The 19259-nt window shown below is 42.4% G+C and overlaps 1 protein-coding gene across 5 annotated transcripts in view; it reads left to right on the forward strand.

The window, feature by feature from the left end:
- PLD5 (phospholipase D family member 5) overlaps window positions 1-19259 on the forward strand; it is a 394256-nt gene that overhangs the window by 261784 nt on the left and 113213 nt on the right. For all 5 annotated transcript variants that reach the window (XM_036115777.2, XM_036115778.2, XM_036115780.2 and 2 more), the window contains one exon: window positions 9898-10025. In XM_036115777.2, the coding sequence (XP_035971670.1) occupies window positions 9898-10025 (128 nt within the window). The remainder of the gene's footprint in view (window positions 1-9897; window positions 10026-19259) is intronic.

Genomic DNA, 19259 nt, shown 5'->3' on the forward strand with positions numbered 1-19259 from the left:
AGAGACAGAAACGTTCGGTCACAGGCCGGGTGAGCACGGAGTGCAGCCAGAGACCAGGGAGACGGGAGTGACTGACTGCTTTTCTCTGGGGGCGCACTGAGGAGTGGGGCCCTGAGTTCTTGGCACCTCTGGGGTGGAGATAGGGAGGCTGCCATTTTCACACTCTCATCCTCCAAAGCCATTTGGAAAGCTTGCAGGGAACAAAAGCTCCTGACAGCAAACCTGAGCAGATGACTTAGCCCAGACCCGGCAAGGGCAGGGCAATTCCGCCTATGGCAAAGACATTTGGGAACCACAGCAACAGGCCCCTCCCCCAGAAGATCAGCAAGAACAGCTAGCCAAGACCAAGTTTACCAATCACTGAGAACGGCAGAACTCCAGCACTAGGGGAATACTGCACATAGAATTCATGGCTTTTTTCCCATGATTCTTTAGCCTTTCAAAGTTAATTTTTTTAATTTTCTTTTTTTTCTTTTTCTATTTTTTTTTAATTTTTCTTTTTCCCTTTTTCAACCAACATCTTATCAATCCCTTTTTTAAAAATTCTTTTCTATTTTTCATTTTTAGAGTCATACTCTATCCCTTCATAGTAGTTAACCATATTTTTAGTATACATATAAGTTGTTCTCTCTTTAAAATTTTGGGATACAGTTTATTCTAACAGACCAAAATATACCCTAAATCTCTAGTGTATGGCTTTGTTCTAGTCTCCTGCCTGACCTCATTCTCTCCTTTCTTTTTTTTAATTTCTTTTTTCAACCAACTTCTTATCAATTTCTTTTATAAAATCTTTTATAATTTTCATCTTTATAGTCATATTCCATCCCTTCATCATATTTACCCTTATTTTTGTACATGTATAAGTGTTTCTTTCTTTAAAATTTTGGGAGGCACTTTCTTCTAACAGACAAAAATACACCCAAAACCTAGTGTGTGGCACTGATCTATGCACCAGCCTGATCATATTTGATCATATTCTTTTTAAAAAATCTTTTTCTTTTTCTTTTTTCTTTCTTTCCCTTTCTTTTCCCCCGGTTTCAGGTCTCTTCTGATTTGTTTAGTGTATATTTTTCTGGGGTCGTTGTTACCCTGTTAGCATTTTGTTCTCTCATTCATCTATTCTCCTCTGGACAAAATGACAAGATGGAAAAAATCACCTCAACAAAAAGAACAGGAGGCAGTACCGACTGCCAGAGACCCAATCAATATGGACATTAGAAAGATGTCAGAACTACAGTTCAAAATGACGATTATAAAGATACTAGCTGGACTTGAAAAAAGCATGGAAAATACTAGAGAAACCCTTTCTGGAGAAAATGAAAGAACTAAAATCTAACCAAGTCCAAATCAAAAAGGCTATTAATGAGGTGCAATCAAAAATGGAAGCTCTAACTGATAGGATAAATGAGGCAGAAGAGAGAATCAGTGATATAGAAGACCAAATGATGGAAAATAAAGAAGCTGAGAAAAAGAGAGATAAACAACTACTGGATCACGAGGGCAGGATTCGAGAGATAAGCGATACCATAAGATGAAACAACATTAGAATAATTGGGAAACCAGAAGAAGAAGAAAGAGAGAGAGGGGCAGAAGGTATACTGGAGCAAATTATAGCAGAGAACTTCCCTAATTTGGGGAAGGAAACAGGCATCAAAATCCAGGAGGCACAGAGAACCCCCCTCAAAATCAATAAAAATAGGTCAACACCCCGACATCTAATAGTAAAACTTTTGAGTCTCAGAAACAAAGAGAAAATCCTGAAAGCAGCTCGGAACAAGAGGTCTGTAACCTACAATGGTAGAAACATTAGATTGGCAACAGACCTATCCACAGAGACCTGGCAGGCCAGAAAGGACTGGCATGATATATTCAGGACACTAAATGAGAAAAATATGGAGTCCAGAGTACTATATCCAGCTAGGCTGTCATTGAAAATAGAAGGAGAGATAAAAATCTTCCAGGACAAACAAAAACTAAAGAATTTTGCAAACACGAAACCAGCCCTACAAGAAATATTGAAAGGCAAAGAGAGAGCCTAAAAGTAACATAGACCAGAAAGGAACAGAGACAATATACAGTAACAGTCACCTGACAGGCAATACAATGGCACTAAATTCATATCTTTCAATAGTTATGCTGAATGAAAATGGGCTAAATGCCCCAATCAAAAGACACAGGGTATCAGATTGGATATAAAAACAAGACCCATTGATATGCTGTCTGTAAGAGACTCATTTTAGACCCAAAGATACCTCCAGGTTGAAAGTGAGAGGGTGGAAAACCATTTACCATGCTAATGGACACCAGAAGGAAGCTAGGGTGGCAATCCTTATATCAGACAAATTAGATTTTAAACCAAGGACTAAAATAAGAGATGAGGAAGGACACTATATTCTACTTAAAGGGTCTATCCAACAAGAAGATCTAACAATTGTAAATATCTATGCCCCTAACACGGGAGCAGCCAATTATATAAGGAAATTAATAACAGAAGCAAAGAAACACATCGACAACAATACAATAATAGTGGGGGACTTTAACACCCCCCTCACTGAAATGGACAGATCATCTAAGCAAAAGACCAACAAGGAAATAAAGACTTTAAATGACACACTGGACCAAATGGACTTCACAGATATATTCAGAACATTCCATCCCAAAGCAACAGAATACACATTCTTCTCTGGTGCCCATAGAACATTCTCCAGAATAGATCACATCCTAGGTCACAAATCAGGTCTCAACCAGTACCAAAAGTTTGGGATCATTCCCTGCATATTTTCGGACCACAATGCTTTGAAACTAGAACTCAATCACAAGATGAAAGTTGGAAAGAACTCAAATACATGGAGGCCAAAGACCATCCTACTAAAGAATGAATGGGTCAACCAGGAAATTAAAGAAGAATTTTAAAAACTGCATGGAAACCAATGAAAATGAAAACACAACTGTTCAAAATCTTTGGGATACAGCAAAGGCAGTCCTAAGAGGAAAGTATATAGCAATCCAAGCCTTTCTCAAGAAATAAGAAAGGTCTCAAATACACAACCTAAACCTACACCTAAAGGAGCTTGAGAAAGAACAGCAAATAAAGCCTAAACCCAGCAGGAGAAGAGAAATAATAAAGATCAGAGCAGAAATCAATGAAATAGAAAACAAAAGAACAGTAGAACAGATCAACGAAACTAGGAGCTGGTTCTTTGAAAGAATTAATAAGATTGATAAACCCCTGGCCAGACATATCAAAAAGAAAAGAAAAAGGACCCAAATAAATAAAATCATGAATGAAAGAGGAGAGATCACAACCAACACCAAAGAAATACAAACAATTATAAGAACATATTATGAGCAACTCTATGCCAGCAAATTAGATAATCTGGAAGAAATGGATGCATTCCTAGAGACGTATAAACTACCAACACTGAACCAGGAAGAAATAGAAAACCTGAAGAGACCTATGACCACTAAGGAAATTGAAGCAGTCATCAAAAATCTCCCAACAAACAAGGGCCCAGGGATCATATGGGGAATTCTACCAAACATTTCAAGAAGAATTAATACCTATTCTTCTGAAACTGTTCCAAAAAATAGAAATGGAAGGAAAACTTCCATACTCATTTTATGAGGCCAGCAATACCTTGATCCCAAAATCAGACAAAGACCCCATCAAAAAGGAGAATTACAGACCAATATCCCTGATGAACATGGATGTAAAAATTCTCATCAAAATACTAGCCAATAGGATCCAACAGTAATTAAAAGGATTATTCACCACGACCAAGTGGGATTTATCCCTGGGCTGCAAGGTTGGTTCAACATCCACAAATCAATCAATCTGATACAATATATTAGTAAAAGAAAGAACAAGAACCATATGATCCTCTCAATAGATGACAGAAAAAGCATTTGACAAAGTACAGCATCCTTTCTTGATCAAAATGCTTCAGAGTATAGGGATAGAAGGTACATACCTCAATATCATAAAAGCCATCTATGAAAAACCCACAATGAATATCATTCTCAATAGGGAAAAACTGAGAGCTTTCCCCCTAAGGTCAGGAACACGGCAGGGATGTCTGCTATCACCACTGCTATTCAACATAGTACTAGAAGTCCTAGCCACAGCAATCAGACAACAAAAAGAAATAAAAGGCATCCTAATTGGCAAAGAAGAAGTCAGTCTCCCACTCTTTGCAGATGATATGATACTTTATGTGGAAAACCCCAAAGACTCCACCCCAAAACTGCTAGAACTCATACAGGAATTCAGTCAAGTGGCAGGATATAAAATCAATGCACAGAAATCAGTGGCATTCCTATACACCAACAACAAGACAGAAGAAAGAGAAATTAAGGAGTCGATCCCATTTACAATTGCACCCAAAACCATAAGATACCTAGGAATAAATCTAACCAAAGAGGCAAAGGATCTGTACTCAGAAAACTGTAAAATACTCATGAAAGAAATTGAGGAAGACACAAAGAAATGGAGAAACATTCCATGCTCATGGATTGGAAGAACAAATATTGTGAAGATGTCAATGCTACCTAGAGCAATCTACACATTTAATACAATCCCTATCAAAATAACATCCACTTTTTTCAAAGAAATGGAACAAATAATCCTAAAATTTGTATGGAACCAGAAAAGATCCCGAATAGCCAGAGAAATGTTGAAAAAGAAAAGCAAAGCTGGTGGCATCACAATTCCGGACTTCAAGTTCTATTACAAAGCTCTAATCATCAAGACAGTATGGTACTGGCACAAAAACAGACACATCGATCATTGGGACAGAATAGAGAGCCCAGAAATGGACCCTCAACTCTATGGTCAACTAGTCTTCGACAAAGCAGGAAATAATGTCCAGTGGAAAAAAGACAAGTCTCTTCAACAAATGGTGTTGGGAAAATGGACAGCCACATGCAGAAGAATTAAACTGGACCATTTCCTTACACCACACACAAAAATAGACTCAAAATGGTTGAAAGACCTAAATGTGAGACAGGAGTCCCTCAAAATCATAGAGGAGAACACAGGCAGCAACCTCTTCGACCTCAGCCACAGCAACTTCTTCCTAGAAACATCGCCAAAGGCAAGGGAAGCAAGGGCAAAAATGAACTATTGGGACTTCATCAAGATAAAAAGCTTTTGCACAGCAAAGGAAACAGTCAACAAAACCAAAAGACAACCGACAGAATGGGAGAAGATATTTGCAAATGACATATCAGATAAAGGGCTAGTGTCCAAAATCTATAAAGAACTTCTTAAACTCAACACCCAAAGAACAAAGAATCCAATCAAGAACTGGGCAGAAGACATGAACAGACATTTTTCCAAAGAAGACATCCAAATGGCCAACAGACACATGAAAAAGTACTCAACATCGCTCGGCATCAGGGAAATCCAAATCAAAACCTCAATGAGATACCACCTCACACCAGTCAGAATGGCTAAAATTAACAAGTCAGGAAACGACAGATGTTGGCGGGGATGTAGAGAAAGGGGAACCCTCCTACACTGTTGGTGGGAATGCAAGCTGGTGCAACCACTCTGGAAAACAGTATGGAGGTTCCTCAAAAAGTTGAAAATAGAGCTACCATACAACCCAGCAATTGCACTACTGGGTATTTACCCCAAAGATACAAATGTAGTGATCCGAAGGGGTACGTGCACCCTGATGTTTATAGCAGCAATGTCCACAGTAGCCAAACTATGGAAAGAGCCAAGATGTCCATCAACAGATTAGAGAAGATGTGGCATATAAATACAATGGAATATTATGCAGCCATCAAAAAAACCGAAATCTTGCCATTTGCAACAACAGGGATGGAACTAGAGGGTATTATGCTAAGCGAAATAAGTCAATCAGAGAAAGACATGTATCATATGATCTCACTGATATGAGGAATTCTTAATCTCAGGAAATAAACTGAGGGTTGCTGGAGTGGTGGGAGATGGGAGGGATGGGGTGGCTGGGTGGTAGACATGGGGGAGGGTGTGTGCTATGGCAAGCACTGTGAATTGTGTAAGACTGTTGAATCATAGACCTGTACCTCTGAAACAAATAATACATTATATGTTAAAAAAAAAAAAAAAAAAGAAGATAGTAGGAAGGGAAAAATGAAGGGGGGGAAATCGGAGGGGGAGAGAAACCATGTGTGACTATGGACTCTGAGAAACAAACAGGGTTTTAGAGGGGAGGGGGCTGGGGGGATGGGTTAGCCTGGTGATGGGTATTAAAGAGGGCACGTATTGAATGGAGCACTGGGTGTTATATGCAAACAATGAATCATGGAACACTACATCAAAAACTAATGATGTAATATATGGTGATTAACATAACATAATAAAATAAAATTTTAAAAAAAGACAGTAGGATGAGGATAATCTCTGTAACCAGTGAATTAAGATATTTTTAAGGGCATGTAAAAGAAATTATTTTAAGCTAACTATTGAATAATATGCATGTAATAAACAGGGACATGTTGGCTCTGACTATATATCTGTTAGGTATAAATTAAGATAAAAGCATCTTCAGAGATAGATGGAGGATAGATTGATAGAAAAACAGACAGATCATTCTTAATGGGAAAGTGGGGATATTCCACAAACCATATGCAGGCAAACATTTTTCCAGCTGTATCATCAAATATTTTCAGTTGATTGATGACACCACGTCCAGTAGTTTGTATGTTGAAATGGGGAAAATACAACATCCCCTGTGGGATTGCTGTAGCACAGCTGTGTTGATGCTGGGCACACATGGTGTTGAGTGAAGGGTTGTTACTGTTACTACATGTTGCTTAATCTCTGCACACAGCTCAGCAGGCCTTCCCACAGGTGGCCCTGGCCCCAGGCATAACTGTGAAGCCATTCTTGTCTTTCATGCCTTTGGCCTTCACTTGGAGTCCCCTGATACAGCGATGGGAACTCCCCCTCCTCACCTTTCAGATACTCAGTGTTCTCTTATCATCTGAACAATCCTAGTCTTTTTTTTTTTTTTTTTTAAAGAGGGAGAGTGGGGGGTAGACGCAGAGGGAGAGGGAGAGAGAGAGAATCCTAAGCAGGATCCATGCCCAGCAGGGAGCCCGATGCCCGATGCAGGGCTCAATCTCACGATCCTGGGGTCATGACCAGAGCCAAACCTAAGAGTTGGTCGCTTAACTGACTGAGGCACCCAGATGCCCCAACAATCCCAGTCATTTTAAATATTACACTTTAGGGGCGCCTGGGTGGCTCAGTCGGTTAAATGTCTGCCTTCGGCTCAGGTCATGATCCTGGGTCCTAGGATGGAGCCCTGCAATGAGCTCCCTGCTCAGCGGGCAGCCTGCTTCTCCCTCTCCTCCCCACTTGTGCTCTCTCTCTCTCTCTCTCTTGCTATCTCTTTTGTTATCTCTGTGTCTCTCTCAAATAAATACATAAAATCTTTAAACATTACACTTTATTTGTGTGCCTGAACTTGACCAGTGGGCTGGGGCTGCAGCAGCCCCGAATGAGAACAGACAGGGATCTAAGAACTAAAACAGTCCAATGACAAGTAGCAACTGGTCGTGGGTCAAGTTTCAGGCAGTGTCCCAGGCCAGGAGGTGAGAGCCAGCCAATGTCACAGAGGCATAAAGTTGTTTCTAGTGAGAATGTGAAGGCAGGTGAAGGCTTACCCCAAGACACCTGCTGTAAGTAGAATCTGAGGCACACACCGAGGTCACCTTCATTCTCTTCCTTCTAGAGATGAGAAGATGCTTCCTTCAGTGCTGCTCAGCCTGGTGGGCTGAAGGGCACAGCCAGTGAACGTGGCTTCCAGCTCTGCTGTGGATTGAATTGTATCCCCCAAAAAAGACGTGCTGAAGGCCTAACCCCTAGAACCTCAGAATGTGACCTTATTTGGAAACAGGGTTTTTGGAGATATAATTAGTTAAGATGAGGGCGCACGGGAGTGAGGTGGGCCCTTAATCCAACAGGACTAGTGTCCTTGTAAGCACAGGAAAAAACAGAGACGGGGGGAAGTCTCCATGGGACAACAGGGGTGGCAGGTGGCAACCAGGGTACAACAGAGATTGACCAGAAGCTGGGGAGAGACAGGAGGGAGTCTCCCCTGCAGATTTCGGGGCACGTATGGCCCTGCCAACACCTTGATTCTGGACTTCCAACCTCCGCGATTGAGAGACAATCGGCTTCTCTCGTTTTAAGCCATTCAGTTTGTGATACTTTGTTAGAGCAGCCATGGGAAACTGATCCCGCACATGCTGCTCTCCATCCACTCAGGAGCACTGGCAGCTGTGTCTTTGGGGGCCCCGGGGGTACCACAGCATCTGTGCAGCTGTGGGTCTCTCCATAATTGCCATGGCAACCACCCGCTGTGGACATTCAGACCCTGCTCTCCCCAGCTTCTCCTCCTCTGGGGCCTGTAACCATGCCTTGGATGAGACTATGCCTGCATGGCTGGAGGCTGAGGCAGTCTGCCCGCATGCCCGCTTCCCCTCTGTCCCGCTCCTGCCCCACAGCCTCCGTCACCAGCCCCCTGCGGCGGGGCCAGGTGCAAACTTTACCTTCCTTTTCCCGAGAGTAACAGGTTAAGCTCATAGTATACATCACCCTTCCTTTCTGGTATTCTTGATACATCTTTATGCATATGATGTCACATCTTCCTCTGCTAATGAAGATTCTGACGATGAAGTAAGCCACCAGAATATATCCGCTTCATTATATTCAATATCTGAAAACAAAGTAGCTTGCTTCATTAAAAATATGCATAGAGGTCTGTTCTTTTAAAGAAGTGGAAATGTAGAATTTCTTTAAGGGGCGCCTGGGTGGCTCAGTTGGTGAGGTGTCTGACTCTTGATTTTGGCTCAGGTCGTGGTCTCAGGGTTGTGAGATCGAGCCCCGCATTGGGCTCCATGCTAGGCGTGGAGCCTGCTTAAGATTCTCTCCCTCTCCCGCTCCCTCTGCCCCTTCCCACCGCTTCTCTCTCTCTCTTAAAAAAAAAAAAAAAATCCATTTAAATTGGATTGCATTTATTTACATTTGATTTCATTCGGGCTTCCAGTTACGGAACGACTAAGTCACGGGGATAAAATGCGCGGCATAGGGAATAGTCAGTGGTGCTGGAACAGCGCTGCATGGTGGCAGCTGGTGGGGAGCAGGGCATCATGCATAGATTTGTTGAGTCACGGGGTTGTACACCTGAAACACATTGTGTCAACTACGCTCAAATAAAAAAACAACAAATAAATAGATTTAATTGCATTCAGTGGACTATATGCTCTTTTTGGGAAGTTGTAAATGCATAGTCCTGAGGCAGCAACAGGTAACAGCATGACAGTTGATTTTTGTAAGGCCTGAATGATTGTTGCTTAAATTAAGAACCGTCAGATAAAGAAAGGCCAGGAGGAGGCCAAGTCCAAATTAAGTCACAAAGAGGGAAAATGAAGAAGGAAAAGCAACTACAGGGTCAAGGGTGAAAATAACATGTAGGAAAGTGTAAGAAAGCCAATTGCTTGCTGAGGAGAGCTGTATTACTAAACAGGATGATCCTTTTATTGTTTGCAAATTTGTTTGAAAATTACTCCAAAACTAAAAGAGCTTGGTGCACGAATCTCACCATCTGGGTGGTAAATGATGAAGCTGTGATTTGAATCACATCTGACTGGAGAGGCCATGTTCTCACCTCTTGTGCGCAGGTGTCCCTGTAATTCTTGTTCTCATTTTCCTTTTGTTTTCTTTTGAGAACAAAGTAACTCCTCGAGGGCCTTCTGTGCACCAAACTAATATAAATATTTGGCCGCCCTGAATGCCAATTGCGATCATTGCAAATCATGAGTATTGTTGCTGGTAGATGTCTGGTTGCAAGTTCAAGGCCTTGACACTGAGGCTGACCAGGATCTCCTTGAACTCCCCAGGAGCGGAGGTGACCTACATGAACATGACCGCCTACAACAAGGGCCGGCTACAGTCCTCCTTCTGGATCGTGGACAAGCAGCATGTCTACATCGGCAGTGCTGGCTTGGACTGGCAATCCCTGGGACAGGTAATCTTTCCACATTACATAAATTCAGAGTTACGTTGGCATCAAAGCTCCCAGCTCCATAAAGCATGTGGGCCGCTCTACCGTGGCTGTGGGAAATAAAACCTACAGCATTACTTTTACTTGTGTAGTTTTAATAGGCTCACCTCTATTTAATATAAAATGAGAGCCCTTTCCTTGACAGAATCGTCTTCCCCCAAATGCTGCCATAGTTGCGGTGCTCTTGTAATTCCGATTCTACCCCCAGATTCTGTAGAGCAGGTTGGTATGTAGTTTATATTATCCAAACCTAACTGTTCAGCGTGAGATCACATAATCTATGAGACAGAGGAAAACATAAATCCAGTGTAGATCGTATGTTTTAGAAGAGTAATCATTTGTGTTATTCCTTGAATAAATCTTCACATGACGGTGTTGCCTCCTCTTTGCAAATAATTCACTTCAAATACCTTGAAGATGCACTTGAACATCTGTAATCTTCAGGTATTTATTGTGTCAGGGTGATCCATAGAGGATGGCAAATCACCTTCTTCCCACTAGTCAACTGGTGGCTGGAAGTTCTCGATCCTTGGGTGCATAGGAGGATGGGCGGGTCAACGACACATGCTACACGGCCCATACACGCTTTTGGCTGAACTCTTGAAAGCATGGATGTGTAGACAAACACAAGGGCTATAACCCGTAAAGAAAGACACTACTACATAAGATAAATCTGAGAGAGAGTAACATGATATTTGTACTGTCGGCTTCCAGCTGATTCACCATTTGCCTCCCAATTTCCACTATTGTCCTATTTTTCTTTTTAAAATGCCACCTTCCATGCATGCAAATTCTGTTCTTCCACTTTTCTGTTCTGGCAGCTGTAAACGAAATAGACAATGGGCAAACTAAATACTAAAATAAAATTTTAATACTTCCCTCTCCAGGAGACAGACAATGTAGAGCCAAAGTACAACTGATCTAAGGTGTTTTTTCCTAGTTTTGTATTTAAAGGATAGTCAGGGTCATCCAGGACCAAAGCTCAAACAACTGTTGTTTCTAAGAAGACAGTCTCACCCTAGGAAGAAGGGACACTGAAGAAAGTTTCCCAATCAGTTTTGGGAGAAGTCACCATCCAAGGTTGACAAAACATCCTTTATTTTATATTTGCTCAGGAATTTGAAGGTGTTTTTCTACTGATATAAAAATGATTCCGAGCAAAATAATAGTATCGATTAACAATCGTGACAATAATAACTAGCGAATATTGCACACCAGGTGCTGTTCTAGGCCATTTAAGTGGATTATTTAATTTAAGCCTCACAGTGATCCTGTGATGGAAAAAGTATTCTTGTCTCTGTTTCAAAGATAAGTAGACCTGCGCCCAGAATTGAATTTCAGTATTAAATTTTTAAAGCCAATTCCTTTCAGTAATAATTCTGATATGTATAAATTTTGATTTAGTATATCTCGTGTCTGATGACCCTTCAAACATGGATAGAAAAAATATGGATTAGGGACACCTGGGTGGCTCAGTTGGTTAAGGGTCCCACTCTTGATATTGGCTCAGGTCGTGATCTCAGGGTCATGAGATCCAGCCCTGCATCAGGCTCGATGCTGAGGGTGGAACCTGCTTGGGATTCTCTCTCCCTCTGTCCCTACCCCTTACCTCCTGTGTGTGTGCGCACACACTCTCTGTCTCTAAAAAAATAATTAATTAATTAATTAAAATAAAATAAAAAATATGGATTATAGCAACTTTGGCTTACCTCAGAAACAAGAATTAAGGCAAAGACAGTATTATAGTCTAACTTATAGAAATATCTGAATTCATCTTTTGCTAATCAATAAGCATCTTTTGCCCAGAAATTTTCTGCTGAGCCTTTTATAATAAATAGATAAAATTGGTTTTGTAACAATATTGATTACATGTAAATTCTGCTGCTAAGTGGTTTTTAGCTTAAGAATCATTTGCTTTTTTTTTTTTAAAGATTTTATTTTTTTATTTATTTATTTGAGAGAGAGAGAATGAGAGATAGAGAGCATGAGAGGGAAGAGGGTCAGAGGGAGAAGCAGACTCCCTGCTGAGCAGGGAGCCCAATGTGGGACTCGATCCCGGAACTCCAGGATCATGACCTGAGCTGAAGGCAGACGCTTAATGACTGAGCCACCCAGGCGCCTGCTTTTTTTTTTTTTTTTTAAGAGAATGCGCTTCCCCACCACCAAATTGTATTTCCTTTGTCATTAACTGATATTAACTGATAGGGTTTAAAGTTCTGTGAACTCCATTTGAATGGGGTTTGAATTATTGAGGTTTAATGATATTTTTCTCCAAATTTTTGAGCAAATTATCTCTATAATTTCCTTAGGCAGATGGACATAAAATATTTATGTGTTGGCTTCCCTGCTTGAGGCTTACTCCTTTGTCTCTGATTTTTGCTGTTTGTTTTGTAGGAAAGTAGGTTGATCTTTTAAATGTTCACTTTTTACCTCTGTCGTCATTTAGACATGGATCCTCATTGTGAACTGTGACATTTTCCCCGCTTTAAACATGGTAAACACAGATGAAGGAGGGGCTGCAAGTTACTTCCTGTGGGTCAAGAGAAGATCGAAACCATCTCAGATCTCTGCTTGCTTACACATTCTGAAGTGGTAGCTAGCTTCCCTTCACCTACACAGAAGGCCAGAGTTGCCCACGAGTCAGAGGGCAAAGTGGGGAAGTGCCAGGACCCGGCTCTCTGTTTCACAGCTAGTCAAGCTCCTTTGCTAAGGATCAACCAGCTCTTTGCAATTCATTTAGTGTCCTTCTCAGCAAGGAGAATTACCACCTCTCCATTATGCCATTGTGTCAGCTGGGCCTTCAGATCTGGCCCTCCAACCTCGTCCCATGGCTAGTTTGTTCTCAGCTCATAAGCCATGTAATGAGAGGGAGAATAAACAGTGGATTCCTGAGATTTCTCTCCTTCAAAAGACCAGCCCAGATATAGCAGCAAAGTTTACTTTTGAAAATGTAAATGGATATCATGATGCTTCTTAAGTATGGAGTAAGTGTAATGCAGGATTAAAAAATAAACGTATTTTGTGATCTATCATAAATTAAGAGGGGAAGCCATGAAAAAGTGGTCAGCACTCTATTAAATAACAGAAATTCAATCAAGTACATTCAAAGATCAAATTGGTTTTATTCAACAATTCACGAATTGGGCAGCATCCCACCTAGCAATAGAAAGGAGGTCTGCCAGGCTGTAGAAAAGAAGAGGTTTTTAAAGGTGGAAAGGGGGCGGAAAAGGTAATTATGGGCAAAGAATGAATTGTTGTAGGCAAGGTCACCTTCCTAAGGGAAACAGGAGAGATCTATCTGGTGGATTATTTCACTGAGTGCAGACTAGGTAATTCCTTGGTAACCGGTTAAACGTTACATTCCAGGGTGGTTGAAACTGCAATTAGGTTTGATATTAAGTCTTAGTTTGCTAACATGGGTTTAACATAAGTGACTCCATTTTGGGCCTGCTGCCTCCTTTTTAACAATTCCAAACGTGCCCATAGAGAGAGGGCAGGTGAAGGGTCATGCTCGCCAGTTGTCCATGGAAACAGCCCTTGGAGGAGAGTACCCTTGGGTAGGCTGGAGAAAAGGCTGGAATAAAATGTATACATTGGTGACAAATGTTTAAGCCATTGGTGATTTCAGGTCACATGGACTTCTGCAGAAATCTGCATTCTTCTGTTGGTTATAAATTTAATAACAGGTCAAGCTCCATGGGGATCAGGGAATTGGGAGGAGGTGAGTGGAAGAAATCCTGGTGTCATTTTTTCCAAAAGGCTACTGTACGTGTGCTAGACACTGTGCTAATAGCTTCATATGGCTTCTTCAGTTGTCATGGCAACTTAAGGGTGCCTGTGATTGCCATCTTCCAAATGAAAATAATATTGGAAAAATAAAAACAGAACAGATCGTATTCTGCTGCTCATCTCTCTTGTAACATAATAAAACACTCTCTAACCTGTGTAGGAATTAGGCATTTGGAGATGAGTCTCCTATTCTTTAGATGGACGGTCAAGTTGGTGGAGTCTGTATCTTTCATTGCATTCCTAGCAATTTGGGATGCAGGTGGGCATCGACACAGGGTTGCCATTTCCTGCCAAACCAAACACTTAAAAATTAAAATAAATCCCATTCCTCTTTTCTTAACAATCTTTCCCACTTTCCTCTCAGAAGAAACTCTATTCTTTGATGGGGGTGGAGAGGAGACAGAGCTGGGGAGGGGACGGGGTTAAAAACTCTTCTGCAAGAGCATTCAGCATCCCCTCTGCTCCCCTGCATCTGTGTGTCAGCTGCTAATAGAACTGGAGACTTCTCTTTCAACACCCACCCCCTCTCTCTTTCCTCTTCACGCTGACACACAAGCTCTGTCTCCTACCTTGTCCACACTTCCCCATAGCGCTCAGTACTTGGGATCACACTACTGCACTTAATCATCCACCTTGAATTAGTTCTCCTCTCAACTGCGTTTGACTTGTGTGGGATTTTTCTTGGTCTACCTCAGTGTGGCATAAAACCCTGCTCAGCAGGACCCGTGCATTAGAGCAGATTTTCATTTGAGCCGAGTTGTGTGCAAGGCAGACAATTATGGGAAGAATTATAATACATTTTCCAAGTGTCAAATTCAACCTATTTCATCAATTTTATGTTTTGTGAAGTTTTCTACTGCAATCAGATTATTGTTACCCATTATTACCTTCAGTGTATGGTAAGTAGGAGAAAGAATGATACTAATAATAAAAATATCAGTGTATTGAGGTTTTTCTCTGTACTAGGCATTCTTCTGAGCTTTTAAAGAATATGAACTTACTTTTCACAATAACCCTTCATTGCAAATAATACTATTATTGCTTTATTTTACAAAGGCAGAAACTGAGGCACAAATAAGTGATTTACCCAAGGTCACCTTCCAGGAAGTAGTAAAGCCAGAATTCATATCCAGGCAATCTTTCTCTAAATCCCTCACTCTTATTTCACTGCTAATAATTAAAAAAAAAAATACATCACGTTTATGAAAAATCATTTTCTTCCATGCACTTGCTGTGATGCTAAGCTATAGATTTCATCTCACTTGCTCTTTTCTTTAAGAAGAGATAACAACACTGTTCATGAAGAAACCCTTCATTCACTCACGTCTTTCTGGCCGCTCACCCACGAAGACACAATGGCCACAGATGGACAGATATTGCTTGGTACCCGAGTTCTGAAAACTCTCTTAACCTCTGGGTTGGAATTCAAAGACTAGGGAGTCGATATGTATGCTTCTCTATTCATCTCCTCCGGAGGTTCGGGGTGCTCCCCTAGAATCCACCACCACAGGGAATCCTGTGGGAGGAAAGAGAACAGCACCACGGGCTTTTCGACACAGTGGTCTGGATTTGTGAGTCTCAGGAGAACCTAAAACCACCACCACGGAGGAAACACCAAATCCAGCACTAACAAAGCAAACAAAAGACTAAGCAGTGTGTGGAGTAGAAAGAAAAGGGCACAGTAGCCTTCAAACGACATGGGGCTCCGGAGATGTGATGCTGAGGGAGGAGAAGCTGGGAAGGAAAACGTGAAAACCACATTTGTAGAAAAAGTTACTTTTATAATTTTTAGAACATACCCTCTTAAAGGAATACTAACCTGGAGTTCAAAGCAGGGTTCAATAGGTTCTTTGGTCACAAGAATCCGACAACTCTGGAGGGGGGGGCATATTTTTAAACAATATTTGCAAATATAGGGCTCCTGGGTGGCTCAGTCGGTTAAGCATCTGCCTTTGGCTCAGGTCATGATCCCCCGGTCCTGGGCTTGAGTCCCAATTTGGGCTCCTTGCTCAGTGGGGAGTCTGCTTCTCCCTCTCCCTCTGCCTGCTGCTCCCCCACCTGCTTGTGCTCTCTCTCATAAATAAAGAGAAAGAGAGAGAGCACAAGCAAGTGGTATAGCGGCAGGCAGAGGGTGAGGGAGAAGCAGACCCCTGCTGAGCAAGGAGCCCGATGTGGGGCTCAATCCCAGGACCCTGGGATCATGACCCAAGTCAAAGGCAGTCGCTTAACCAACTGAGCCACCCAGGTGCCCCAATAAATAAAATCTTTAAAAAATATATTTGCAAATATAATTAGAGCAAACAGGAATAGGTCTGTTTAAACTCTGTTAATATGTATTTTAACCTTAGTCCACCCTTGTTCTGAAAAGACTTAAATAGAAGTACGTTGACCAGGCCGGCTCTCGTGGGGTGCACGAACCCCATGACCGTGACCATGCTGGCTATGAGACCCTCAGTGACCCACCCGGGGGTGGTGGGTGCAGCGTGCCCAGACCTATCCCTGTCCCGGAGCTCAGGTGGGAGAGCAGACCGGGCCCAGGCTCTGCCTCGAATCCAGAATCACTGAAGCTGTTAATCTTGGAACTGGAAATTAGCTCAGAGAAGAATCAGTCTAGTGTTTCCCAAGATGTGTCTAAGGAAATGCTATTCACTGAGAGGTAGACTCTAACAGGGAGAAACTATGAGTTTCATTTAAATCGGTTTCCTTACTGTGGGACTCCTCAGAGCCATTCGTATGCTAACGTGCTCTGGGAATCTCTAAGAGGGTGAGAGAGGATGGACATTCATCAAACCCATTTGGCCATGAACTGCTTTCCACTTAATTTTATGGATCAAATATTCCTTGAAGCCTCCGTATTTCCACAAATGCTGTTCTAAAGCAATTGCACTACTGGGTATTTACCCCAAAGACACAGATGTAGTGAAAAGAAGGGCTATATGCACCCCAATGTTCATAGCAGCAATGTCCGCAATAGCCAAACTGTGGAAAGAGCCAAGATGCCCTTCAACAGATGAATTGATAAAGAAGATGTGGTCCAGATATACAATGGAATATTACTCAGCCATCAGAAAGGATGAATACCCAACTTTTACATCAACATGGATGGGACTGGAGGAGATTATGCTAAGTGAAATAAGTCAAGCAGAGAAAGTCAATTATCATATGGTTTCACTTATTTGTGGAGCATAGGGAATAGCATGGAGGACATTAGGAGAAGGAAGGGAAAAATGAAGGGGGGGAAATCGGAGGGAGAGATGAACCATGAGAAACTATGGGCTCTGAGAAACAAACTGAGGGTTTTAAAGGGGAGGGGTTGGGGGGATGGGTTAGCCCGGTGATGGGTATTAAGGAGGGCATGTACTGCATGGAGCACTGGGTGTTATACGAAAACAGTGAATCATGGATCACTACATAAAAAACTAATGATGTATTGTATGGTGACTAACATAAAATTAAATTAAAAAAATAATAAAGCAAGAAATTGATCACAGACCTTCTGATGTACCCCCTTCACAGATGAGAACACTGAGGTGAAGGGCTGGGTTGGGGAGGGTAGGTGCTAGTCACTTGCCCACGACCCCTCATCCCTTATGTCAGGTTTTAGGACTCTCAGGCAAACGTTCTTTTTAGCACATGTGCTACCTTAAGAAATGTATGTGATTCCAGAGCTGGTAATTGTTGGGTTCTGTCTCCTTAGCAACAGCACGACTGGACAATTGGCAAACCAGGGCTTACGTGTGGGAAAGATAATCGACAGAGTTGTTGCACGTCTATTCAGAGAACTGCACTAATCATATAAACCTGCAAAAAGTCTATAATCCAGTTTGAAAAGCAAAATACTTAAGCAGTCTTCAAGCGAATATGACCACCCAGGGTATTTGCCAAGTGGGGCCAACAGCATAATTTGTGGGACCCAGTGCCAAAGGAAAATGGGGGGCCTCTTGTTAAAAAATGAGCAAGAACCTCAAGATGTAGAGAACAGAGTAATTACACCAAGCGTGGGGTCCCGCTAAGTCGGGGTCCTCTGCATTCCACGGCCAGATGCCACAAACCCTGGGGACTCAGGAAGCAGAAAATCCCCACAGAGTAAACGGTGACGACCACCGTGAGATGTTCGGATTTGATCTGAGCCTGAAGTGGTAGTTGAGCTGAGGAAAGAAAGGGATGGGTTCAGGGCAAAGACACAGAGCTGGGAGCAAGTGTGGTGTGTCAGAAGGTCTGTGATCAATTTCTTGCTGGACCAGCATGTCCCAGTTGCAGAGCCCTTGGACACAAAGCTAGGAAAGACATGGATAAGCCCGGGAAGGCCTGCACGTGCCCAGCATGGGGGTGTGTGGATGGAGTCCTGCAGGCTACAGGACACACTGAGGATCGTGATCAGGGCCAGGACCTGGCAGCTCTGGAAGAAATCTCCACAAAAGCCATGGGTTGAGGGGTGAGGAGAGCAGGGAGTCAGAGAGCCTGTGGCCAAGATGAAAGAGAGAAGAGACAGGATTGGGTAATGATGGGGGAAGGTCGGTTGTGTCAACTTGATGCCCAGTTGTTTCGTCAAACAGTCCAGATGTTGCTGTGAAGGTACTTTTGAGGTACAATTAATGTTTAAATCCATAGACTTGAGCAAAGTAGATTACTCTCCATACTGAGGGTCAGCCTCATCCAACCAATTGCAGATCTTAAGAGCAAAGACTGAGGTTTCCAGAAGAAAGGACTTTGGTTCCAAGACGACAACATAGACAGCCTGCCAGCCTGCCCTGTGGATGTCGGATTCGCCATCCCCTGCAATCGCAAGCCAACTCCTGAAAATAAATCTCTGTGTGTGTGTGTGTATATAAGTGTATATATATCTCTTATTGGTTCTGTTTCTCTAGAGCGCTCAGACTAGTACAGACAGTGACTGTGAGAGCTAGAAGGAAATGGAACGAAGAGACCTGGCAAAGATGCGTCGTAGTGACTGACGGGCCATAAGGAATGAGCCAGCAGGAACAGCAGGCATGTTTCCAGCACCTGGAGCTGGGCCCACTTGAGAAGGACCAACCTGTTGACAGAAATGGGGGACATAGGAGAAAGGGACAGTTCTGATGTCCAGGGGGCATTTGGAAAAACGGCAAAGAGATTGGCTGATATTGATGCTTTTTATCTAATAGTGATGGTTCTTTATCACCCAAAGGCTACCGATCTCATCCGTAGCTGCAATTTCCTGACAATGACCGTTGGGTGGGATATTGACAAGAGTCACACTCCCTTTGCTCACCAAGCTGGGTCACTCTTTTGAAGTCTCCGTAAGGTTAAGGTTATGGCCTGACATTAAGAATGAGAAAGAACACTTAATGTGTCTTTGGGTCTGGCTTCTGTCCCCTTTCCTTTCAGTTAAAAGGACAGAGGGTGGAGGCAGATCTTGAAGACCCGGTG

Source organism: Halichoerus grypus, chromosome 7, assembly GCF_964656455.1.
Source record: "Halichoerus grypus chromosome 7, mHalGry1.hap1.1, whole genome shotgun sequence".
Classification (NCBI taxonomy): domain Eukaryota; kingdom Metazoa; phylum Chordata; class Mammalia; order Carnivora; family Phocidae; genus Halichoerus; species Halichoerus grypus.